A 26,709-nucleotide genomic window follows, 5' to 3' on the forward strand; every position below is an offset into this window, starting at 1 on the left:
GTGAAGGTAAATAGAGACATTTTATGTGCGCTTCTTTTGCATATAAGAAACGCGTGCATTCTTTCTTTCTTTCTCTCATGTTGCTAGTGTTAGTTATGGAAGGAAGAAGGAAAATGGTTGGTCGATGAGGGAAACCCAATCATATTCTCTTTCTGGGAAAAAATTTGGGGTTAAGTTGCTAATTTTATTTTAAAGATGCAGTGGTAAGAGGTTTCACTGAAGGTGGACTTAAAGCCCCATCACTAGTCACTGGTGTCAAGGCTACAGGGGACCCGTCCTCGTCCAATTGCAGGAACTGAAAGTGATAAAAGCCGCACCGCCTCCAGATTATTTCGTTTGTTTCTTTTTTCAATAAACATGATTGCATAGAGATTCATGCATCACAAATAACTTCATCCAACTGGCCCTGCTCCTCCAATGTGTTTCATCCCAGGAGAGGCTTATGGTCCACCATGCCCTGCTCCTCCTCCACCAGTATATTTTACCCCAGGAGAGGCTTAACTTTAACCAGACCCTGCTCCTCCTCCACCAGTATATTTTACCCCAGACAAAGCTTACAATTCACCAGACCTTCCTCCTCCAAAATGTCACACCTAGTGAGGGGCTGATCATCTACTAGACACTGCTCATCAAACGTATTTTACCTTTCAACAGACCCTGTTCCTCCTCCTCCTCCTCCTCCAAAATACTGCACCCAGTGAGGGGCTTATCCACCAGATCCTGCTCATCTAACATATTTCACCTTTGTAGCGTTTACCATCCACCAAACCTCGCTCCTCGTCCTCCAACATATTTCACCCCAGGAGGGGCTTGCTATCCACCAAACTCCGCTCCTTCCCCTCAAACATGTTTCACCCTGGGAGGCACTTACCATTCACCAGACTCCGTTTTTATTTCTACAACACGGAGGGGATTATCAACCACCAGATCCTGCTCATCTAATATATTTCACCCTTGTAGGGTTTATCATTCACTAAACCTCGCTCAATCACCAGACCATGCTCGTCATTCAATATATTTCACCCCAGCAGGAGCTTATCATCCATCAAACCCTACGACATTACATCTTGGGGGAGGCTTACCATCCACCAGACCCTGCTCCCCCTCCCAGGGGGAAATGCATTGGAGGAGCAGGAGATGGATCTGGTGAACGGCGCTGTTTTTAATGTGTGGTTCCAAGTTTATTGAACAAGAAATTAGAGAATTTGGTAGTGGTAATGCAACTTCTTTGACTTTTATTTTTAACTTAGAGAAAAAGGTTTATTAAGAAAATTCCATACAATACAGTCCAGGGTACACATACGTCAGCACACAATGCATTCAGACATCAAGTAAAGCAATAGTAAGGATACAAACCTCACATAAAAAATTTCATTTTTTTATTTTAAGTGAGAGAGTAGGTAGAAAGCAGCCATGACATAAAATAAGTTCTGAATTGTCCCTGGGTGTTTCAGTCATGCGAGAAGCTGGGAAAGGTACAACTTTTACAACCTTTGTACAACCTGCAGAGTTCAGGCATGCTTTAGTCGCAGATCTGTGATCCAGATGCTAAAACATGGGAGTTTATTTATTAAAGGTGAATTCACTGCGCACTACAAGTGCACTCGGAAGTAACAGTTACTGTAGATTTGAGGGGGTCATGCAGAGAAAATTTAAAACCGCATTTTTACTTGCATATGATTGGATGATAGAATCTCGCCCTCACTTCAGATCTTCCCCTCTGACTGCACTTTCAGTGCACAGTGGATTTTCCTTTAGTAAATCAACCGCATTGTATCACAGACTTCAAGGTAAAGCAGTCATGTAGTATGGAGAACAATTAGGAGCTATCTGCATAAAAGAATAATTGTAACAGGAAGTCAGTTTCCATTATAATGGCTTGAATAGGGTCTTTTTTTTTCTTTTACACAGAGCTTGTATTTCATTCACAATGTTCCTTTTTTTAGATCTGAATTTCAGGAGTACAGCTAAAAAATGAAGGCACACTGTGGGGGAGTTTTACTAGAACTGGTGCACACAGAATATGAAGCAGCTGCGCAATAGTAACCAATCGGCTTCTAACTTCAGCTTTTTCAATTAAAGGGGTTGTAAACCCTCGTGTTTTTTTTAACCTTAATGAATCCCATGCATTAGGGTGAAAAAACTTCTGACACTGACCGGTGTTGTGCCGAGAAATGACCCCCGTCGAATAATGCCCGCCCTGTACTGCGCAGGCGTAGCGTTTGCACAGTACAGAGGCGCTGAAAGTCTCCGAACAAGAACAGCTGAACACAGAGCCTCCACAAAGTAGACCGCATTCTGCCACATGCACGCTCCCGATGCTTGTGCAACTCTGCACGGGGCGGGTGTATTATTGCCTACAGAAGAGGCCGTATTGTATCATGATGGGCAGAGCTGATATGATGGGGGTGGATTTCTTAAAGGGGCGGATGTATTATTGATTGAAGCCCCCATCGTATCAGCTCTGCCCATTATTATACAATACGAATAGAAAATAAAAAATAGGAAATAATACACCCGCCCCTTGCAGATTTGCACGAGCATCGGGAGCATGCGAGAGCGTGTGACGGAATGACATCTTTGCGCAGGAGCTGTGTAGAGCTGTTCTTGTTCAGAGACTTTCGGCAAATCCGTTGTGCTCCGTACTGCACAAGCGATGTGCCTGCGCAGTACGGGGGGGGGGGGGGGGGCATTATATAACTGGGGCATTTCTTGTCAGAACACCAGCCCCCTGTTTTACTCACCTGAGCCCTTCGTTCCCTTGGCAAAGACGCGCTCTTCCTCTCTGCCTGAGGTTCTCGGCTCTTGATTGGATAGGTTGATAGCAGCGCAGCCATTGGCTCCTGCTGCTGTCAACATAGGTTGAAAAAAGACACAAGTCCATCCAGTTCAACCTTAAAAACAATAAATAAATAAAATAAAAAAATATTGTACTATCCAATACACCCAATTTTATACCCACAGTTGATCCAGAGGAAGGCAAAAAAAAGCCCCAGCAGAGTATGCTCCAATTTAATACAGCAGGGGAAAAAAATTCCTTCCTGATCCCCCGAGAGGCAATCGGATTTTCCCCGGATCAACTTTATCTATAAATGTTAGTACCCAGTTATATTATGTACATTCAGGAAAGTATCCAGGCCTTTCTTAAAGCAATCTACTGAGCTGGCCAGAACCACCTCTGCAGGGAGTCTATTCCACATTTTCACAGCTCTTACTGTGAAGAAACCTTTCTGTATTTGAAGATGAAATCTCTTCTCCTCTAGATGAAAGAGTGCCCCCGTGTCCTCTGGATGGACCGTAAAGAGAATAACTCAACACCAAGTTCACTATATGGACCCCTTATATATTTGAATATGTTTATCATATCCCCCCTTATTCTCCTCTTGTCAAGAGAGAATAAATTTGGTTCCTCTAATCTTTCCTCATAGTTCCTCCATGCCTCTTATCAGTTTGGTTGCCCTTTTCTGCACTTTCTCCAGTTCCCCAATATCCTTTTTGAGAACTGGTGCCCAAAACTGAACTGCATATTTTAGGTGAGGTCTTGCTAATGATTTGTACAGAGGGGCAAAATGATATCTCTCTATCTGGAGTCCATACCTCTCTCAATACAAGAAAGGACTTTGCTCTCTTTGGAAACCGCAGCTTGGCATTGCATGCTATTATTGAGCTTATGATCTACCAAAACCCCCAGATACTTCTCCACCACAGATTCCCCCAGTTGTACTCCCCCTAGCATGTATGATGCATAAATATTCTTAGCTCCCAAGTACATAACTTTACATTTCTCAACATTAAATCTCACCTGTCACATAGTCGCCCAATTAGACAGAGCATTGAGGTTGGCTTGTAAATTGGAGACATCCTGTAAGGACGTTATTCCACTGCATAGCTTGGTGTCATCTGCAAAGACAGAAATGTTACTTTTGATCCCAGACCCAATATCATTTATAAAGTTATTAAAAAGTAAGGGTCCCAGCACTGAACCTTGGGGTACACCACTGATAACCTTAGACCATTCAGAGTAAGAATCATTAACCACTACTCTCTGAATTCTGTCTTTTAGCCAATTTAACTGATATTTCCAAACCTGTAGACTTTACCTTACACATGAGCCGTGTGTGCCGAACTATCAAATCCAATGACACAGGGACGGGGCCGAGTCCAGCATTCTGTGTTTATAGACGCAAATGCTGGACTAGGGAGCGCGCCCACAAGGTAACCACCCACGAGAGCGCTTCTCCTAGGGGGTTTACCGATGCGAGGAGGAGCTGCTCGAGGGACCCCAGAAGATGATGATTGGGGCCACACTGTGCAAAACAAACTGCACAGTGGAGGCAAGTATGACATGTTTATTTCTTTTTAAAAACGAGGGTTTACAAACCCTTTAAGCTTTGACAATAAAACCTAGAAGCGCATTGGTCACCATATACAGATACACCAGATTCTGTGTGCACCAGTTTTAGTAAATCTCCCCCTATGAGTTAAATTCAGCGAGGTGCGTGACACTAATATTTATATCTGAGAGCTTTATAGTACTCTTCAGAAGATAGCTATCGCTTTAGTTCTGGGAGAGCAACGCTGATCCTTCTGAACTCTGCATCTTGAACAGGAGAGTCGTTGCAGTTGCCATGCCCTGCTTTCCTTTCTCCTGCCCATTCACAGAAGCCTTAGTATTACAGTATGTGAACACATTCACAATATAAAAAGGCTTCTCTGAATGGGCAGCAGAAGGTAGGGACGGGCATAGCTGCTCTGTGTGCCTTTCTCCTCTCTCACAGCCGAGAATGTCTGAGTGTAATTTCTGGCACAACAATAAACCTGTCAGATATAAATAATAGAGATAAGCTCGGGAGAAGTCATTAAAGCGGTTTTGTACAGAAAATTGCAAGTTCATCTTATTCAAATGGCTTTGGAACATAGATGCAGTTATGACCATTGAAATAAAATAATATGCAGTATTTACCTTTTTATTTTTAACGTTTATGCCGACTTCTGGGCTCTCCTCCCGTGGGAGTAGGCGTGTTTATCGGCTTCGCAATGGTCCCTGGGAACTTTTTTAGCTATTTCCCAGGAATCCATGGGGGACACAGTCAAGCCGATATTGCCATTTTGAAAGTGGGCAGGCAGCTCTATCAGCCATTACCACTATAGCACACGAGACAAAAGGAAGGAAAACAAAGAGGACACTCAATGAGCATGTGCGAGATGGAGCAGTGGATTCTGGGAGCTCAGCGTCATCGCATCCAGGAAGTAAATGCCTGTGGGCTTCAAACGCCCACAGTGAAAATGGAAACTGCCGGACTGTTTTTTTAAAAGTTTTCCTTAGCAATGAAATCGTCACGCCGGGGGTTAAAAAGACGCAGATCGTGGCTGCAAAGACACCGTAGGAATCGCCCACCAGTGACACAGGTAAAAAAAAAAAAAACGGCAGTGGAATCCCGCTTTAAGCTCCTTGAGCTTAACTCATAGTGTGCCTACTTTTTATAAAGTGGCTGATTTTTTGGAATTCAGTTTTAAGGAAGCTTGCTAAGAGGCATGAGAGATGCTTCTCCTAGGAAAGCTGCTGGCCTGGTTGTCATGTTGGTTCACTGGCTTTTGAGTGGAGAACAAGCATTCCAGTAGTGAAGTCAGACCTCTTGATCTCCACACTTCTGCCAGATCTGTTATGAAGCCCCTGAATTACCATGAAAGGCAACTAGCATGTTCAAACATGGCTTTGCTATTTCCCTGTCAGCAGTTTCCTAGAGACGGATATGTGCAGAGTGGGGTAGGGGTTAGCACATCTTTCCCACATGTACACAAAATGTTATCTTGCTTCCTGTCTTGGTGACACGAGGTGAGGGAGGTTCTAACTAATGGCAACACAGCAAAAAAAAAAAAATTTTTTTTAACAACCCTTCCTATATCCAAAAAGATACTTTTTTCTTGTTTTGGCTACTCTTTTCATTATGCATTTGTGTTCCATAACAGGTTCCAGATCATCTGCACAGGGACGGATCGGATAACGCATCACAACTTGTCGCTTGCCAGATCATTCCTATAAACGATGAGCATGCTGTCAGCATCCTTAACCGCTACCATCGTCTGGTGGAGTTCATATCCAGCAACAGCATGATAAACACCAGACACGAACTCTCTGCACAGTCCACTCACAGAGGCTTCTGGAATTTGACAGATTCTGAGAGCAGCCATAGTCTTCATCAAAGTGCAAATCAGTTTGCAGATTACTGGCAGCAGTCCCTTGGCCTAGCCTCCTCACCCACACTGAACACATCAGTAGAAACTCCATCCTGCAGTCCCAGCCCAAGTCACGCAAACAAGGCCAAGGGAAAGTCTTGTGAGGAGGAACAAAAATTCAAGGAAAGCATTGTCCTTGCCCAGGGAAATGTAAAACCTACAGATCATAAAGTTATTGTTAAAGATTACTTGTGCATTCCAAAGAACAGTCCTCTGAGGGTTAAAAGTCCTTCAGCAAATATAGTTGCTACATGTGGCTACAATCAGTGCCCATCACATGCAAACCGCCTATTCTCGCCGATGAGCTGCCAGAATCGCCGCCATCTGCCAAATGTTTGTAATTCAAACTGTTACGGGTGCCAAGATTGTTCAGCCTGCCTTAAGTCTTTTCCTTCCCAAAAGATGCAGACAGCTGAAAGCCATCAAGAAGGAAATGGAACTTGGGATGAATTCCCGTTTTCTGAAAGCCTCAGCGAGTTTATAGCAAGACTTGAGAACTCGGAAGAGGAAAGATTTAACTTTAGCGTCAAAGAGAATAAGTTTAGAGTCTGCAACAAAAAGGAAGAGTTTTATGAAGGCCATTCCAAAACTGCTCATGACCTCATTAAAACGCCGGGTTCTTTATTAGCACCATCCAGTAAGAAAATCAAAACACCTACAAAGACCAGAGCACCACACTGCTTGGGGGACACCAGATCTAACACCATTGCATCAAAAGAGCCTTATGAAGTTATTAAAAGTGACGATCCTCAAGAGGCATTGGCCAGTTCTGCATCGGAAAGCCTTCAAGGACTTTTACAGAAGCATTTTATACCTGACTTCTCGTCAAAAGACTCAGTTGTTAGTTTAGCCAGTTCAGTGAGCTCTTACCATGACACCTTTTTACCAATGAATGAAAGCACACCTTATATAGTTACAGAAAGCAAAAGAAACTTTGAAATAAACACTATCAATAAGAGCATAACCAAGTATATCCTTTCTGTAGGGCATTATAGCTCTCCTCATCCCAAAGAGACAGAAGATGTAGATCATGAGAGCAGATTGGATCTTGATCTTTTAAAGTCTGACAACCTGGAACCAACTAACGCAAGTCCCAGAAGCTACAATGCTTCTGCCGATCTTTTCGATGACGTGGAAGAAATCTCAGGAGAAACACTACAGTCAAAACATACAAGATCCCTCAAAAGAAGACATGCAAAGGAGGTTAGAAGCTTAAAGACTCTTTCTTCATGGGAATCGCCATGTACAGATGTCATAGTTCGAAGAAATTCCCAATTCCAGGCCAGTTATTTGCAGGAATTTCATGAAACTGGCACCATACATGATCTGTTGTCATGCTTGCAGTCCACTCCAATGCGAAGGCCACTCTCAGAGTCCAGTTTTTTTACTGGAAATGGTTGTATGCTCAGTGACCCCAGAGCACCCGTTCTTTCCAGGAGATCAAGTAATTCTCTTACAAATTTCCTGCTGAAGAAAATGAAACAGTCGCTGTCAAGAACCAGGTCAAACGTGTATTGTACAACTTCTGATCATTTACGTCTCTGCTCCCCGATCTTCTCTTCGTTTTCAGAGATGTCAAGGTGCCAAGTCTTACAGAGGAGAAGCACACAGGTCACTAAATTAGGAAAAAAGAAACTGATATTGGAAGACAAAGAGAACTGCAATATCCAAGGATTTCATGACGTGTCTGAGGATGGAGGGGACAGAAGTATTGTGATCAGACAGGAAATGGAGCGGTCCGAAATTGACATAGTGCAAGGTGGAGTAACCACATCTCCATTGATGTCCCCTTTGCATAGGTTTATTGAAGCGAACCCTCTTCCTAGTGAATGGTCTCCAGAACTTTTCAATGAAAAGTCAAATGTTTCCAAAGAAAATGACACTCTTCAGAGGAGACTGTTTTAAAATGGAGATGCGTTGTTTGTTGTTAAACGATACTATTTATTAAATGAATGGTAAGACCGAGTGTTATATATATATATATTTTTTTTTTTTATGAAGTCAAGTTTTCAGTTTCCATGGGGTGCACTTTTTCACATGTACAAAGAGTTGAAATTGAAGCGCAACACCACTGCTAAGAGGTCCACATACAATTTCATTCCATTAAGGGTACAATTCATGCAGTATTGAACGCATTTCAGGGTCTAAGTGCCCCCTTCATCAGGGTTTTTCTGGTGTGAATTCAAAGCACGGGCCTAATAAGTAGCATGTTTGGGTTGCTGCAATTTCAACTCTTTTTCCATCAAACTACAAGCCAAGGAGACTATGGAGATCCTCTCTGGGTGTGTAGAAGCTTCCTGCCCAGGAACCAAATCATTTACACAAACAGTGATGCCGTTAACCGCCTCACACCGACGTCGGCAGAAGGGCATGTACAGGCAATATCACCTACCTGCATGTTGCCCTTTTAAGAGGCGGCGGGGGTGCACGCCCGCGAGAAATTCCGTGAGTCCGGTCGCGGGTCCAGCAGACTCGATCGCCGCGGGGATACCCGCGATTGCCTCACGGAGAGGAAGAACAGGGAGATGCTAAAGTAAACAAGCATCTCCCTGTTCTGCCTAGCAACAGTGACACTGATCTCTGCTCCCTGTGATTGGAGCAGAGATCAGTGATCTGTAAAACACAACCACACCCAACACAGTTAACAGCACGCCCCTAGGACACACTTAACCCCTACATTGCCACCTAGTGGTTAACCCCTTTACTGCCAGTGTCATTTACACAGGAATCAGTGCATTTGTATAGCGCTGATTGCTGTATAAACGACAATGGTCCCAAAAATGGCCGATGTGTCCGCTGATCGCCGCCATTAAAAAAAAAATATATATATATATTAATAAAGGCCATAAAACTATCCCCTATTTTGTAAACGCTATAACTTTTGCGCGAACCAATCAATAATCGCTTATTGTGTTTTTGTTTTTTTTTTACCAAAAATATGTAGAATACGTATCTGCCTAAACTGAGCAAAAAAATTTTTTTTATATATTGGGGGATATTTATTATAGCAAAAAGTAAAAAAATTGTCGCTTTTTTTTTTTTGTTTATAGCGCAAAAAATAAAAACTGCAGTGATCAAATGCCACCAAAAGAAAGCTCTATATGTGGGAAAAAAAAGACGTACATTTTTTTGGGAGCCACGTCGCATGACCACGCAATGTTCAGTTAAAGCGACGCAGTGCCAAATCGCAAAAAGTGCTCTGGTCAGGAAGGGGGTAAATTCTTCTGGGGTTGAAGTGGTTAACATAACAATACCAGTAAAAAAAAAAAATAACCTACGGGCCCAGTGCCATCTTTCCACTTTCCTTTCTTTTTTACATGACTGTGTGTGTGTGTGTGTGTATATGTGTATGTGTGTGTGTGTGTGTGTATATATATATATATATATATATGTAGCACTAACCCCCGAAGGAGCTGCTGGTTTGATTGGGCTTACCATTACCTTCTTCACCTCGATTTGCGTCTAGGGGTTTCCCGTGCTAGATGGCCCAGAAACGTTAGAGACTGACGACAGATCTGCTTAAAGGGATTTTTATTTGCAAAAAACTTAGTTGACGAACAGTCTTAGTATAGTATCAGAGGGTTAGGAGGAAAGTTAAGGTACTCTTAGTGTCAAAGTCCATGATAAAGGACTTGTTTACTTCGACTAAATCCAGAGAATAGCCATTCACAGCTAGATGTTCACTCAAGTTAGATAGTCCCTCTCTCACAAGGCTTAGCAACCAACAAGGTGCTTAAATCAGGACCAAGTCTCTGCCACAAATGTTGTTGTTGTAGAACATGTAGGAACAAGTCTCTGCCACAGACGTTGTTGTAGAACATGTAGGAAACTAGAACTTGTAGAACACTTGTGTGGTACCATTATCTTTCAGCCAGTTTGGCGATACCCAGGAGATTGGATTCACTTAGGTCCCTCAGCCTCACCAGGCTCTTGCTAAGAAGCCAACCCGTACGTGGCCTTCTTCTGAAGAGTCCTCCCCTGGATAGCTACGAAGATGCTGGGCCTCTCCACAACCGGAGACTGCACCGGACCACCTCAGAATCCTTTCTTTAGTTTCCTTGCCTCGGGCTAGCCAGCCCCGAGGCATAAAGTCGGGTGGAACTGTACCCCAGGCCATAGCCTTCCTGGGGGCTGGTCAGGAGGACCAGGACCATGGAGTCAGAACATACTTCTGGACCGGAACCCCCGAACCACGTGGATCCACATCTTAAGTACCCTCTCCCAGCAAGCACAGCAAGAGTGACACTCCCACAGGGCTGGCTCAGAGAGAAAGTAACCTTAAAGCACCCAACCAGACTGTGGTTCCATGCCTGTCAGAAGAGACAGTGCCCCTATGGCCAGGCTGAACACCCTATAGTCCAGTCAGACTGATGCTGAGGTCCAAATTTGGAATAATTATACCCGAACCAAACGGAATAAATAAAAAAACATAGTGCATGCTCGTCAGGAGCCGGCGCTATATATATATATACACACACACACACACACTGTACATTTGCTGTCCCCTCATAATAACTCAACACACAGCCATTAATGTCTAAACCACTGGAAACAAAAGTGAGTACACCCTTAAGTGAAAATGTCCAAATTGGGCCCAAAGTGTCAATATTTTGTGTGGCCACCATTATTTTCCAGCACTGCCTTAACCCTTTGTGCATGGCGTTCACCAGAGCTTCACAGGTTGCCACTGGAGTCCTCTTCCACTCCTCCATGATGACATCACAGCTGGTGGATGTTAGAGACCTTGCGCTCCTCCACCTTCCATTTGAGGATTCCCCACAGATACTCAATAGGGTTTAGGTCTGGAGACATGCTTGGCCAGTCCATCACCTTTACCCTCAGCTTCTTTAGCAAGGCAGTGGTCATCTTGGAGGTGTGTTTGGGGTCGTTATCATGTTGGAATACTGCCCTGCAGCCCAGTCTGCGAAGGGAGGGGATCATGCTCTGCTTCAGTATGTCACAGTACATGTTGGCATTCATGGTACCGTCGATGAACTGTAGCTCCCCAGTGCCGGCAGCACTCATGCAGCCCCAGACCATGACACTCCCACCACTATGCTTGACTGTAGGCAAGACACACTTATATTTATACTCCTTACCTCGTTGCTGCCACACACGCTTGACCCCATCTGAACCAAATAAGTTTATCTTGGTCTCATCAGACCACAGGACATGGTTCCAGTAATCCATTTCCTTAGTCTGCTTGTCTTCAGTAAACTGTGGGCTTTCTTGTACATCATCTTTAGAAGAGGCTTCCTTCTGGGATGACAGCCATGCAGACCAATTTGATGCAGTGTGCGTTGTATTGTCTGAGCACTGACAGGCTGACCCCCACCCCTTCAACCTCTGCAGCACTCATACGTCTTTTTCCCAAAGACAACCTCTGGATATGATGCTAAGCACGTGCACTCAACTACTTTGGTTGATCATGGCCAGTGGAACCTGTCCTGTTAAACGGCTGTATGGTCTTGGCCATCATGCTGTAGCTAATTTTCAAGGTCTTGGCTAGGAATGAGCCAAACACCCCCGGTTCAGTTCGTGACAGAACATGCGAACGGACCGAAAGTTTGCATGAACATTTGAACACTGTTAAAGTCTCTGGGATTCGAACATGAAAAATCGAAAGTGGGAATTTTAAAGGCTAATATGCAAGTTATTGTCATAAAAAGTGTTTGGGGACCCGGGTCCTGCCCCAGGGGACATGTTTCAATGCAAAAAAAAAAAGTTTTAAAAACGATCGTTTTTTCGGGAGCAGTGATTTTAATAATGCTTAAAGTGAACTATTCCTTTAAATACCTTGGGGGTTTCTATAGTATGCCTGTAAAGGGACACGTGTTTCCCGTGTTTTGGAACAGTCCCTGCAGCAAAATGACATTTCTAAAGGAAAAAAAGTAATTTAAAACTGCTTGCGGCTGTAATGTAATGTTGCCCCCCCCAGCCCATTACTGGTATGGATATTAAAGTGATCCCTGCACCCAAAAAAATAAAATAAAAAAGGCGTGGGGCCCCCAGGCCCTATATACTCTGAACAGCAGTATACAGGTGGTCCCCGGGTTACAAACAAGATAGGGACTGTAGGTTTGTTGTAAAGTTTAACCACTTGCCGACCGCCACACGACGATGTACGTCCATTATTTGAAGAGGGATATCTCGGTAACGGCAGCAGCTGCTGCCACAACCGAGATATCCATCTCTTCAGGCGGCGGTCGGCTGTACGATAACGGTGGTCTCCGGAGGATTCGCCGCGAGATCACCGCTATCGGCGGCGGGAGAGGTGCCACCCCCCCTCCCGCCGCCCTCCCGCACCTTCCGCCGCTTACCGGAGCCGTCGGTAGCGGCGGAGGCGATCGGGTCCTTCAGTCTGCTGGGCATAGAGACAAGTGAGGCTAAGATGGCCCCCACTCGTCTCTATACCATAGGAGGGCGGAAGCGACGTCAAAACGTCACTTCCGCCCATACCTCTTAAAGGTATATATATTTTTTTTTAAATGTCAGATTTTCTTTTTTTCTTTTTTTTTTTTTTTGTTGCATTTTAGCCCAAATATGAGATCTGAGGACCTTTTGACCCCAGATCTCATATTTAAGAGGACCTGTCATGCTTTTTTCTATTACAAGGGATGTTTACATTCCTTGTAATAGGAATAAAAGTGATCCATTTTTTTTTTTTTTTTTTAAGTGTAAAAATAAATTAAAATAAATAAGAAAAAAAAAAATATTTTTTAAAAACACCCCGTTACGACGAGCTTGCGCACAGAAGCGAGCGCATACGTGAGTAGCGCCCGCATATGAAAACGGTGGTCAAACCACATATGTGAGGTATCGCCGCGATCGGTAGAGCGAGAGCAATAATTCTAGCCCTAGACCTCCTCTGTAACGCAAAAAATGCAACCTGTAGAATTTTTTAAATGTCGCTTATGGAGATTTTTGAGGCTAAAAGTTTGACGCCATTCCACGAGCGGGCGCAATTTTGAAGCGTGACATGTTGGGTATCAATTTACTCGGCATAACATTATCTTTCACAGTATAAAAAAAATTGGGCTAATTTTACTGTTGTCTTATTTTTATATTCAAAAAAGTGAATTTTTTCCAAAAAAAGTGCGCTTCTAAGACCGCTGCGCAAATACGTTGTGAAAAAAAGTATTTCAATGACCGCCATTTTATTCTCTAGGGTGTTAGAAAAAAAACAATATAAAATGTTTGGGGGTTCTAAGTAATTTTCTAGCAAAAAAAACTGTTTTAAACATGGAAACACCAAGTCCGAAAAAGAGGCCTGGTCCTTAAGTGGTTAATCTGCTTGTAATTTGAAACAGTTACATTTTTTAAGTGTAGCTCCAGACAAAAGTCTATTTGTAAGCTTTTTGGATAACATAGGGAAGGGTTATCATCACCCCTTTAACATTTGTTTTGCTGTCTGTGACCCTGTCCAGAAGATTTCACCTCACTTTCTGTCCCAGTGCCAATTGCATTTCGAAAATTTGGGGTTTTTAGGGAAAGGATTGGTGAGATAAAGCATCAGTGGGGAGACACCTTTTTCGCATATTAACTCTTACAGGAGAGAATTTCCCTTCCTAGGGCTAGATGTCCTCTCACTTCCTGTTGTCTCTCCATTTGTAAGTAGGAGTCGTTTGTAAGTCAGATGTTTGAAAATAGGGGACCGCCTTTATATACTATACGGCCAGCCATATACACTCTGCGGAAAATTGGGCCTTAGGTGTTGGTAGTACCAGAACACTGTAAGCCCTCACAGTTACTCTTGCTGGGCACTGGAACGAGCCCTGCTGTGAAATATTATATCAAGAATTATAATTGCATGCCCCTGTTAAACAGGGTGATAAAAATTGGGCCTTAGGTGGTGGTGGTGGTGGCACACCACTGTAAAGCCTCACAGATACTCTTGTTGAGTGCAGGAACAGGCCCTGCTGTTAAATATTAGATCAAAAATTGTAATTACGTGCCCCTCTTAAACAGGGGGAGAAAAATTGGGCCTTAGGCAGTGGTGGTGCCACAACACTGCAACCCCTCACAGATACTCTAGTTGAGCGCAAGAACGAGCCCTGCTGCGAAATATTACAGCAAAAATTGTAATTACACGTCCCTGTTAACCACTTAAGGACCGCCGCATGGCAATGTACGTCGGCAGAATGGCACCGACGGGCACAAGCACGTACATGTACGTGCTTGCCTTCCAGCGGGTGGGGGGTCCGATCGGACCCCCTCCCGCTGGCTGCGGCGGTCCGTTTCGCTTCAGGAGCGATCCGGGATGAGGGGATGGCCGTTGGTTTCTGGCCATCCCCTCTCGATCGCTCCTGGCGAATGAGAAGCTTCCCCCGCCTGTGTATAGTAAACACAGGCAGGGAGGAAGTGATGTCATTCTCCTCGGGGCAGTCTTTTTGACCAGACTGCGAGGAGAACAGAGACAGTAAGTGCACCAAAACACTACACTGACATGTAGGCACACAAATCCCCCCCCCGATCGCCCCCCGGTCCCCCCCCTCCCAGTCACAGTGTCACTGACTGCAGTGATCATTTATTTACTGATCACTGCATTTTGTGTCAGTTGTGACAGTAAAAACTGTCAGGGCAGTTAGTGTTAGGTCCAGGGTAGCCCCCTACCCCCCCCCAATAAAGGTTTAACCCCCTGATTGCCCCTAGAGTTAACCCTTTCACCCCCTTTTGCCAGTGTCACTAAGCGATCGTTTTTCTGATCGCTGCATTAGTGTCACTGGTGCCGCTAGGTAGCTAGTTATTTTTTTTAGGTTCACCGCCAGGTTTTTATAGCGCTAGGTATCCCGATATACTACCCAATAATGGTTTTAACCCCCTGATTGCCCCTAGTTAACCCTTTCACCAGCGATCACCGTATAAGTGCCACTAGTGACGCTGGTTAGCCAGTTAGTTATTTAGGTTCCCCGTCAGGTTTTTATATAGCGTCAGGGACCCCCATATACTACCTAATAAAGATTTTAACCCCCTGATTGCCCCTAGTTAACCCTTTCACCAGTGATCACCGTATAAGTGTTACGGGTGACTCTGGTTAGTTAGTTTGCTTTTTATAGCATCAGGGCACCCACCATTTATTACCCAATAAAGGTTTAACCCCCTGATCACCCGGCGGGTGATATCAATTAGGTTTTAGGGTCAGGGTCTGCGTCGCCCCAGGCAGCGCTAGGTTAGTGCCAGTACCGCTAACGCCCACGCGCAAAGCATACACCTCCCGTAGTGGTATAGAATCTGAACAGATCAATATCTGATCTGATCAGATCTATACTAGGGTTCCTAAAAAGCGCATTGTTAGCGGGATCAGCCCAGATACCTGCTGGCACCAGCGTTTTGCCCCTCTGCCCAGCCCACCCAAGTGCAGTATCGATCGATCACTGTCACTTACAAAACACTAAACACATAACTGCAGCGATCGCAGAGTCAGGCCTGATCCCTAACAGTTTTTTTGGTAGCGTTTTATATTTAAATCCTGAAGGCAGTGCTTGGTTTTCGGGGTCCCGTACATGGCTAGGTTCCCAAAAAGGCCCCCACATGTGGTATCCCCGTACTCGGGAGAAGCAGCAGAATTTATTTTGGGGTGTAATTTCACTTATGCCAATAGCATGTGTGAGCAATATATCATTTAGTGACAACTTTGTGCAAAAAAAATAAATTGTAATATTCCTGCAACTTGTGGCAAAATATAAAATATTTCATGGACTCAACATGCCTCTCAGTAAATAGCTTGGGGTGTCTACTTTCCAAAATGGGGTCATTAGGGGGGGTTTTGTGTTATTTTGGCATTTTATGGCCTTCGAAACTGTGATAGGTAGTGAGGAGTGAAATCAAAAATTTGCACCCTTATGCCGCGTACACACAACCGGACTTTTCAACATCAAAGGTCCGACGGAACGATTCCGGCAGACCATTCGATCGTGTGTGGGCTGCAGCGGACTTTTGATTTGCAAAAGTCTGACAGACTTTAGAAATGGAACATGTTTCAAATTTTTCCGCCGGACCCAGTTCCTACCGAGAAATCCGCTCGTGTGTATGCTAGTCCGACGGACAAAAACCGACGCGAGGGCAGCTATTGGCTGCTGGCTATGAACTTCCTTATTCTAGTCCGGTCGTACGTCATCGCGTTCGAATCCGTCGGACTTTGGTGTGATTGTGTGTGGCCAAGTCCGTTCATTCGGAAAGTCCGTCAGAACTCTGTCAGAACTCCGTCGAAAGTCTGTCGGACCTAGTCCCTCAAAGTCCGGTCGTGTGTACGCGGCATTAGAAATCCTGAAGGCAGTGATTGGTTTTCGGGGTCCTGTACGCGGCTAGACTCCCAAAAAGTCCCACATATGTGGTATCCCCGTACTCAGGAGAAGCAGCAGAATATATTTTGGGGTGCAATTCCACATATAACTATGGCATGTGTGAGCAATATATCATTTAGTGACAACTTTTTGTAAACTTTTTTTTTTTTTTTGTGTCATTATTCAATCACTTGGGACAAAAAAAAAAATATTCAATGGGCTCAACATGCCCCTCAGCAATTTCCTTGGGGTGTCTACTTTCCAAAATGGGGTCATTTGCGGGGGGGGGGGGGGTTTGTACTGCCCTGCCATTTTAGCACCTCAAGAAATGAGATAGGCAGTCATAAAATAAAAGCTGTGTAAATTCCAGAAAATTGTACTCTAGTTTGTAGACGCTATAACTTTTGCGCAAACCAATAAATATACGCTTATTGACATTTTTTTTTACTAAAGACATGTGGCTGAATACATTTTGGCCTAAATGTATGACTAAAATTTAGTTTATTCGATTTTTCTTATAACAAAAAGTAGAAAATATCTTTTTTTTTTTTAATTTTCAGTCATTTATTTTTTACGATATAAAAGGAAAAAATCGCAGAGGCAATCAAATACCATCAAAAGAAAGCTCTATTTGTGGGAAGAAAAGGACGCAAATTTCGTTTGGGTACAACATTGCATGACCGCGCAATTACCAGTTAAAGCAGTGCTGTGCGAAATTGTAAAAAGACCTCTGGTCCTTAGGCTGACAATTGGTCCGGGGCTGAAGTGGTTAAACAGGGGCAGAAAAATTGGGCCTTAGGCAGTGGTGGTGCCCTGAAACGAAAATGTTCTTAGAAGCTATCAACATGAACATTGAGGAGGAATAGGATAGTCACTCAGCATAGGCAGTCTTCAAGGGATCTCACATTCATAGAAAAATTCATCGGTTACATCAGCATCAGGTGCTTGGTAGCTGGTGATCCAAGACTGGACAGGAGTACACTGTGATCGGTTTAGGGCTGCAACTAACGATTATTTTCATAATCGATTAGTTGGCCGATTTATTGTTTCGATTAATCGGTTAATAACCTTAAAAAAAAAAAGTGGGTCAAATTGATGTTCATTTTCAACCACAGTGACAGGAAAATTTAGAAATAATAGAAAACTTCTTAGTCAAAGGAATTTTCAGACAGTGTGTGTGTGGTTTTCATTCAGATATTACGTTCATTTTAAAAACAAGTGAAAATTTCAAACAAAATTCTTTAATTCAGCGAATGTACAAAGATTTTTCATCTGAATATTCTCAGCTGAAAATTGATCCGTGTGGCCAGCATAAGGCTCGGTACACACCTATGCAGTTTGCTTTTTGCGCACATGATTTTACTGCAATTTGCATTTTTGCTCTTTTTTTGAACAGATTAAAAAACACAAATTGCTGCAAAAATGCATTACATGCTTTTCTGCAGCTTCTCCATTGAAGTACATTGAACCAATAAAGCACTATTTTGCGTTAAAAGTCCCTGACCCTTTCAGATGTAAATGTGTCCCATAGGAAACCATGTAAATGAACTGTAGTATGTTTCTGCAAAAAGCACCAAAAAACACATGTGTGAACCAGGCCTAAGACGTTTAGTAGCATAATGGGGTTAAAGCTAAAATTAGCCCTTATAGTAGAAAAAGCAGATAATCACTACTGGAAGGAGTTCATTTTTTTACTGTAGAACAGTGAAAGTAATATTTACAGTAGCGATTATTTGCTCTTTTTGTATTATAAAGGGCTCATTTTAGTTTTTGTTTTAACCCCAAAATGTTACTGGCCGATTAATCGATTATGAAAATAGTAATCGATTAATTTCATAATCGATTAGTTGTCGATTAATCGATTAGTTGTTTCAGCCCTAGATCGGTTACAAAGCCTCCAGCAGCACTGAATGTGCGTTCCGAAAGAACGCTGGATGCAGGACAGGCCAGTAGCTCAATTGCAGATTGTGCAAGCTTGGCCAGTGATCCATCCTCAAGACCCAGTAACCCAATGGATTTTTGGTTGGAAAAGTCTTTAAGTCTGATCTTGCTCCTAAGTATTCCTGCGCCATGTAAATCAGATGCTGGCGATGGTTGCTGGAACCACTCAGACCTTGGGGCTGCGGACTAAAGAATTGCCTGAACGCATCGATCAGACGGCCACCTTCTCCACCGCTCCTTCTGTGACTGACCGAAGCCTCAGAAACACGTTGTTCAGGAGGACCAGGAAATTGTAACCTCCCAGGCTCTGGAAGCACATTGCACAAACCTTTCTGCAAGGCCTCTCGAAGATGTTTCATCCTCTGCTCCCGTTGCGAAGGCTGGATAAGTTCTTCAACCTTACCTTTGTAACGTGGGTCAAGAAGGGTTGCCAGCCAGTAATGATCCCTCTCCTTGATACCACGAATCCGAGGGTCCTTTCACAGGCTTTGTAGGATCATGGAGGCCATGCAGCGTAGGTTTGCTGAGGCATTCGATCCGGAGTCCTCTGAGTCACTAAGGATGACATGATCCTCGGGCACCTCCTCCCAGCCACGTACAAGTCCATGGGTTTCTGGGGACTGAAAACGATCCCTTGAAGATTGCTGCTGATGCTGAGTGCTAGGCTCCACCTCTGTTGACACAATCCTCATCCTCCTACTCCTCCTCTTTCTGTGTGTTCGGCGGGCCCACAGGAATACTGTCTGGATAACGGATGGCCTTGAGAGGTAAGGAAGTCCTCCTCTTTCTCCCTCTGTTCTGCCTCAAGTGCCCTGTCCATTATTTCACGAAGCGTGTGCTCTAACAGGAAGACAAGAGGGACAGTATCACTGACGCATGCACTGTCAGTTCTTACCATCCTCGTGGCCTCCTAAAATGGTGACAGGACAGTGCATGCATCCTTGATCAGCTACTGGCGTGGCAAAAAAATCCAAGCTCCCCTGACCCAGTCCTGGGGCCATACTCTCACAGGTAGTCATTGATGGCCCTCTGCTGTGTGTGCAGCCGCTGCAGCATTGCCAACATTGAGTTCCACCTGGTGGGCACAAATGAGGCGGCACTTGGGCAGGTCACATTGCTTTTGAAGGTCAGCCAGCCAAGCACTGGCATATGACCGGCAAAAATGCCCACAGACTTTCCTGGCCTGCCTCAGAAGATCCTGTAAGCCTGGGTACCTGCCCAAGAACCGCTGCACCACCAAATTCAGGACATGAGCCAAACGGGACATGAGTCAATTGTCCCTGTCGGAGGGCAGAGAGGAGGTTGGTGCCATTGTAGCAAACCACCAATCCTGGCTTAAGCTGGCGTGGTGTCAACCACCTCTCGGCCTGCCCCTGCAGAGCTGACAAAATATCTGCCCCAGTGTAGCTCCTGTCCCCTAAACAAACAAGCGCAAGCACGGCATGGCATCGTTTTGCCTGCGTACTTGCGTAGCCCCTTGAACGCCTACGGAGCACCGCTGGTTCAGAGGACAGAGCACTGGAAGAGGCCATGGAGGAAGAAGAAGAGGAGGGGGTGGAGGAGAGAGGTGTGTCACAACCAGTAGTAGCATTTTGGAGGCGTGGTGGCGGAACTACTACACTACTGCAGCTTGTCCTGCATCCTTCCCAGCTGCCAGAAGAGTGACCCAGTGGGCCATGAAAGACGGGTAACGTCCCTGTCCATGCCTGCTGGACCATGAGTCAGCGGTAATATGCACCTTACCGCTGACTGCCCTGTCCAGCGAGGCAAGGACATTGCCTTCCACATGCCGGTAGAGAGCCGAAATCGCCTTCCGTGAGAAAAAGTGGCGTTTGGGGACCTGCCACTGAGGAACCGCACATTGTACAAACTCACGGAAGGGGGCCGAGTCTACTAACTGAAAAGGCAGCAGTTGAAGTGCTAGCAATTTAGCCAAGCTAGCATTCAACCGCTGGGCATGTGGATGGCTGGGAGTGAACTTCTTTCGACGGTCCAGCAGCTGGGGCAGGGAAATTTGCCTGCTATAATCGGACATGGGTGTACTGCTAGCAGAGTGCCCGCAAGCACTTGGCTGTGACACACGTAATTCTACACCTTCATTCCTCTCAGCGCAGGTTTCAGAGAGGACTGAAGGTCTAGTGGGGTTGGAGATCCCAGGTGGTGAATGGCAAGGAGAGGTCCGCTTTGTTCTTTGAGGTACGCTTGCCAACGAGCTGCATGGCAGGTCAACATATGTCTGGTCAAGCATATGGTGCCCAAGCGGCTGATGTTTTGGCCACGCGAGATACGCTTGAGACATATGTTGCAAATATCAGCGGTGTGATCTGATGCACTCGTCTCAAAAAAGGCCCACAACAAAGAACTTTTAGAATAATGCGCAGAGGCAGCGCCCTGCACAGGCGGAGCTCTGCGGTGTGATTCAGCCGGTGTGCTGCCCCTAAGCTGCCCCCCCGGAGGGAATCCTGCCTCATTGGAGATGTGCCTCCTCTCTCCTACCAGGCACCCACGTGGAGTCAGTGCCCTCATCATCCCCTCCCTCTTCATCGCTGGAGCAAACCTGGCAGTATGCTGCAGCTTGTGGAACATGACTGCCAGATTGCTGTCCTTGAGCATCCCCTCTCTCTGCGCTCACGCTACTGCCTTCCTCTAGCTGAGTATCATCATCAGAGCCTACAAAACACTGGGCATCCTCCTGGAGCATGTACCCCACACTGTGCTCAAAGAGTTCAGGGGACTCCTCAGGAGGACGTGGTGGGTCTAGGGAAGGAGTTACTGATGATGACATTGAGACGAGGGAAGACGATGCGTTGGCAGCTGCTTTGCTAGTATCCTGAGCCTGGGTGAGAGAAGATGAAGAGGGCTTGGTCATCCACTCTACCAAGTCTTTCGGCATGATGCGGCTCAACACGTCCAGCTGCCGAAAAGAAGGACAAGCGTGTCCCATGGCCACGTGCTAATGATGATGCACCGCGTCCATGACCAGCACTGTTGTCTCTAGACACAGAGCCTGCTTGCCCTCTTTTATTGGCCCGTGCCTGTCTGCCTCTCCTTGTTGGCCTTCCAGACAAGGTAATGGCCTGAAGGGAGATTGGAAAACCAGCAATTGGTTAGTGTATATTGTGCTGGAGGCACACAACACCCACTAACTCCTGCAGATGACTTTATTATAGAACAACAGGAATTAAAGGGTAGATACCAGTGTATACTGTGCTGTGCTGGAGGCACACAACACCAACTAACTCCTGCAGATGGCTCAATTAGAGAAGAGCAAAATAGGTGGATAATGGTGTATACTGCACTCAGGTCACACAAACAACACCCAGAAACTCCTGCAGATGGCTGATAGCTCAATTACAGAAGAGCAATATAGCTATATAGGTGGATAATGGTGTATACTGCACTCAGGTCACACAGACAACACCCAGAAACTCCTGCAGATGGCTGATAGCTCAATTACAGAAGAGCAATATAGCTATATAGGTGGATAATGGTGTATACTGCACTCAGGTCACACAGACAACACCCAGAAACTCCTGCAGCTGGCTGAAAGCTCATTTACAGAAGAGCAATATAGCTATATAGGTGGATAATGGTGTATACTGCGGCCAGGGCACACAGACAACACCCACAAACTCCTGCAGCTTGCTGAAAGCTCAATTACAGAAGAGCAATATAGCTATATAGGCAGGGGTCAAGTCCTGGGGAAAAAAATGTGGGAACTCTCACCCAAGATCCACTCCCCCCACAAAAAAAAAAATGATACGCATATATGCATACATATTTCACAGAAAATACAGTGCAACATTTATTGTAAAGTGCCAGTTTACAAAAACAAAATAAGTTGACTAGTCAAACTAACAGAATAATCACCACAATGGGTGATGATCTTTCCCTCACAGGGAATTTCTAACACAAATACACCCTGTTGCATACATATACAAATACATAAAAAAAAGTCCTGCAAGCCGCATCTTTGCAGCGCTATAGGAGCTGTGTATTCACCACTCCTAAAGCGCCCTTTCCCATTGAAATCAATAGGGTAGCGCCGCCAAAGTGCCACTAAAGCGCCCCCGCTGCAGTGGCACTTGGCCAGCGCTTTTAACCCTTTTTACGGCCGCTAGCAGGGATTAAAAGTGCTCTGCTAACTCCTGAAAAGCGCTGCAAAAATGACTGAAAAGTTCCGCTAAAAATACCGCTGACACCTGGGTGCTGTGGGTGTGAAAGGGCTCTTGCTGTGCATAAAGATTATCTAAAAATATTTTTAGAGCAATAACATTTTATCAAAATATATAAAATTGCACCAATATGAGGCTGTGACCAACACACAAAATAAAACTCAAAAAGGATTTTTATTTTATGAAAAGCAATACAAATACTCAAAGGCGAGAAAATTAACTTAAAAACACAGTCCACTTTGCTGCAAAGCTAGTCACTGGCTGCCTGCAGGAAGAGAAATGATCTATCATTGGTCAGTGTACTCTGTACAGCTCTGCACAGAACAGGAAAATGTATTGTTTCAAAAGATTTCCAGGTAAAGCTGTGTGGTATTCCTCAGTGATGAAGAGTGGAAGAAAAGGTTGGAAACATGCAAAGAGAAGGAAGGGGGGATTGTCCCTGAATATGAGCTCCTAGAAATGAGAGCCATTCTCCCTGCAAAGGGTGGTTTTCTAGAAGCTGGGGTTTGGAAGAGAGAGAGAGAGGTCGGAGGGAGTCAGTGGAAGTGCACACACTCACTTGGAAGGCTCTCTGGTTTATTCAGCAGTACAGTATCAGTGTGTCTGTCGGCTGCTCCTTTTTAATCTTCCCGCCCACCTCTCCTTCACAGACTGAAGATGTGAGCAGGGAGGGGTGAAGCTGACTGCATCCAGGAGGTGGAGTTAGATGGAGCAACATGAGGAATGGATCCATCCCCTCCACCTAGCTACACTTCCCGAGCCGTCACCTGCACTGTCCACACACAGGCACTGACAGAGTGCAGAGGAGGGAGGGGGAGGAGAGGAGAAGGTGGATGGGTTTTCCGGGGACGGGAACTAATTCCTGGATCTCACTTACTTCTCCCGCCGGCTTGTCGCTTTTAACAGATCCTTCCCCACCTCCTCCAGCACTGGGGCTGTGGCTGCACCCCAGGCAACTGGCAGTGCCTAGTCCACCTAGTGGTAGCACAGGCCCTGGGAGGAGGAACGAGGGAGTGGAGGACGCCGTCCTTCACTATGCGGCAATGCTTAGTGAAGGATCGGCTCAGACGGCTCTAGTCCTGCAAAGGGAACGGCGTTCCTGCTGTGAAAAAAGTGCAGGGACGCCGTTCCCACACGTTCCCACAGGACTCGAGCCCTGTACAGTGCCTTGCGAAAGTATTCGGCCCCCTTGAACTTTTCAACCTTTTGCCACATTTCAGGCTTCAAACATAAAGATATAAAATTTTTATTTTTTGTGAAGAATCACCAACAAGTGGGACACAATTGTGAAGTGGAACGAAATCTATTGGATTTTTGAAACTTTTTTAACTGATAAAAAAATGAAAAGTGGGGCGTGCAAAATTATTCGGCCCCCGTGCGTTAATACTTTGTAGAGCCACCTTTTGCTGCGATTACAGCTGCAAGTCGCTTGGGGTATGTCTCTATCAGTTTTGCACATCGAGAGACTGAAATTCTTGCCCATTCTTCCTTGCAAAACAGCTCGAGCTCAGTGAGGTTGGATGGAGAGTGTTTGTGAACAGCAGTTTTCAGCTCTTTCCACAGATTCTCAATTGGATTCAGGTCTGGACTTTGACTTGGCCATTCTAACACCTGGATACATTTATTTGTGAACCATTCCTTTGTAGATTTTGCTGTATGTTTGGGATCATTGTCTTGTTGGAAGATAAATCTCTGTCCCAGTTTCAGGTCTTTTGCAGACTCCAACAGATTTTCATCCAGAATGGTCCTGTATTTGGCTGCATCCATCTTCCCCTCAATTTTAACCATCTTCCCTGTCCCTGCTGAAGAAAAGCAGGCCCAAACCATGATGCTGCCACCACCATGTTTGACAGTGGGGATGGTGTGTTGAGGGTGATGAGCTGTGTTGCTTTTACGCCAAACATATCGTTTTGCATTGTGGGCAAAAAGTTCGATTTTGGTTTCATCTGACCAGAGCACCTTCTTCCACATGTTTGGTGTGTCTCCCAGGTGGCTTGTGGCAAACTTTAGACGAGACTTTTTATGGATATCTTTGAGAAATGGCTTTCTTCTTGCCACTCTTCCATAAAGGCCAGATTTGTGCAGTGTACGACTGATTGTTGTCCTATGGACAGACTCTCCCACATCAGCTGTAGTTCTCTGCAGTTCATCCAGAGTGATCATGGGCCTCTTGGCTGCATCTCTGATCAGTCTTCTCCTTGTCTGAGCTGAAAGTTTAGAGGGACGGCCAGGTGTTGGTAGATTTGCAGTGGTCTGATACTCCTTCCATTTCAAAATGATCGCTTGCACAGTGCTCCTTGGGATGTTTAAAGCTTGGGAAATATTTTTGTATCCAAATCCGGCTTTAAACTTCTCCACAACAGTATTACGGACCTGCCTGGTGTGTTCCTTGGTCTTCATGATGCTCTCTGCACTTTCAACAGAACCCTGAGACTATCACAGAGCAGGTGCATTTATACAGAGACTTGATTACACACAGGTGGATTCTATTTATCACCATCAGTCATTTAGGACAACATTGGATCATTCAGAGATCCTCGCTGAACTTCTGGAGTGAATTTGCTGCACTGAAAGTAAAGGGGCCGAATAATTTTGCACGCACCACTTTTCAGTTTTTTATTTGCTAAAAAAGTTTAAATTATCCAATAGATTTCGTTCCACTTCACAATTGTGTCCCACTTGTTGGTGATTCTTCACAAAAAATTTAAATTTTATATCTTTATGTTTGAAGCCTGAAATGTGGCAAAAGGTTGAAAAGTTCAAGGGGGCCGAATACTTTCGCAAGGCACTGTGTATAGGTGGATAATGGTGTATACTGCGGTCAGGGCACACAGACAACACCCACAAACTCCTACAGCTGGCTAAAAGCTCAATTACAGAAGAGCAATATAGCTATATAGGTGGATAATGGTGTATACTGCACTCAGGTCACACAGACAACACCCACAAACTCCTGCAGCTGGCTGACAGCTCAATTACAGAAGAGCAAGATCGCTAAATCGGTGGATAACGGATGGTGTATAATGCGTTGAAGGTACACAGAGAACACCACTAACTCCTACAGACGCCAACACACTACACAAGGCCGCCGCGCTGGCAGCCTTATATACTGTGGGGCCTGTACTACACAGCCTGAGCTATGATTGGCCACAGGCATCCTGCCTGTGGCCAATCATGGCTCTCCTCGCTGTCGGCGCTGTGATTGGCCAAGCATGCGGGGTCACAGTGCATGCCTGGCCAATCATTAACCAGCAATGCACTGTGATGGCGCAGTGCATTGTGGGCCGTGAGCGCCACACGAATTTGGCGCAAACGGCCCACAGAGTTCTGGCTTCGCCGAACGGGCGAACAGCCGGTGTTCGAGTCGAACACCAAGCTCATCCCTAGTGGTGACAGCGACACCTGTGGCCAAGCAGAACCCAGTGCAATCCAGCTAGACTGGTACTGAAACCATAATTTGGTATAATTAACCCTAAAACCCAACTGTGGCTTTAAGAATTTTAAATAGGAAAAAACACATAGCGCGTGCTCTTCAGGAACCAGCACTACATACTTTTTACTAAACAATTCTTTTTCAGTGTTCGTGGTCCTTCAAAGTCCCATTTTTTTTGAGGAAACTTTTCTTTAACTCCATCAGTATCACCAGCAAAGCAGCTTCATTATTATTTCATTAAATAAATAAGAAGAGAACTGTGCGCTGCATTTCGAGATTTCATAATTTTCCACGTCACAAATGTTAATTCTCCATTACAAACTCTAGTTTACAAGACTGATTGATTCCAGCTCATCCTTGCTTCCAAGCATGCTTATTTGTACTATGGACTTTTGTCCAACAGACTTGTGTACACACACTTGGAAAATCTGACAACACACATTTGTCCGTGGAAAATTTTAAAGCCTGCCATCCAACATTTGTCCGCGGAAAAGCCGACAACAATTGTCTGATTTTCTGTTTTCCGCCAACAGCCTGTCATCACACAATTCCCGTCGGAAAATCCGATTGTGTGTACGCGGCTTCTTGTCCACCATCTCTAGGTGGCAGACAGACCATCATTTAAGTTTAAGATCTCAAA

General features: G+C 45.0%; 1 protein-coding gene across 2 annotated transcripts in view; it reads left to right on the plus strand.

Annotated features, from left to right (window-relative positions):
• The window catches only part of DDIAS (DNA damage induced apoptosis suppressor), a 37,604-nt gene extending 29,394 nt beyond the window's left edge, over positions 1-8,210 (plus strand). For both annotated transcript variants that reach the window (XM_077451396.1, XM_077451397.1), the window contains exons 5-6: positions 1-6; positions 5,971-8,210. The exon at positions 1-6 is cut by the window's left edge and continues 112 nt beyond it. In XM_077451396.1, coding sequence (XP_077307522.1) covers positions 1-6; positions 5,971-8,142 — 2,178 coding nt within the window. In that variant the 3' untranslated portion in view covers positions 8,143-8,210. The remainder of the gene's footprint in view (positions 7-5,970) is intronic.
• The last annotated feature ends 18,499 nt before the right edge of the window (positions 8,211-26,709 follow it).

The sequence above is a fragment of the Lithobates pipiens genome, unplaced genomic scaffold (genome assembly GCF_037356315.1).
Source record: "Lithobates pipiens isolate NorthernLeopardFrog02 unplaced genomic scaffold, aLitPip1_a1.2 Scaffold_23, whole genome shotgun sequence".
In the NCBI taxonomy this organism is placed as follows: domain Eukaryota; kingdom Metazoa; phylum Chordata; class Amphibia; order Anura; family Ranidae; genus Lithobates; species Lithobates pipiens.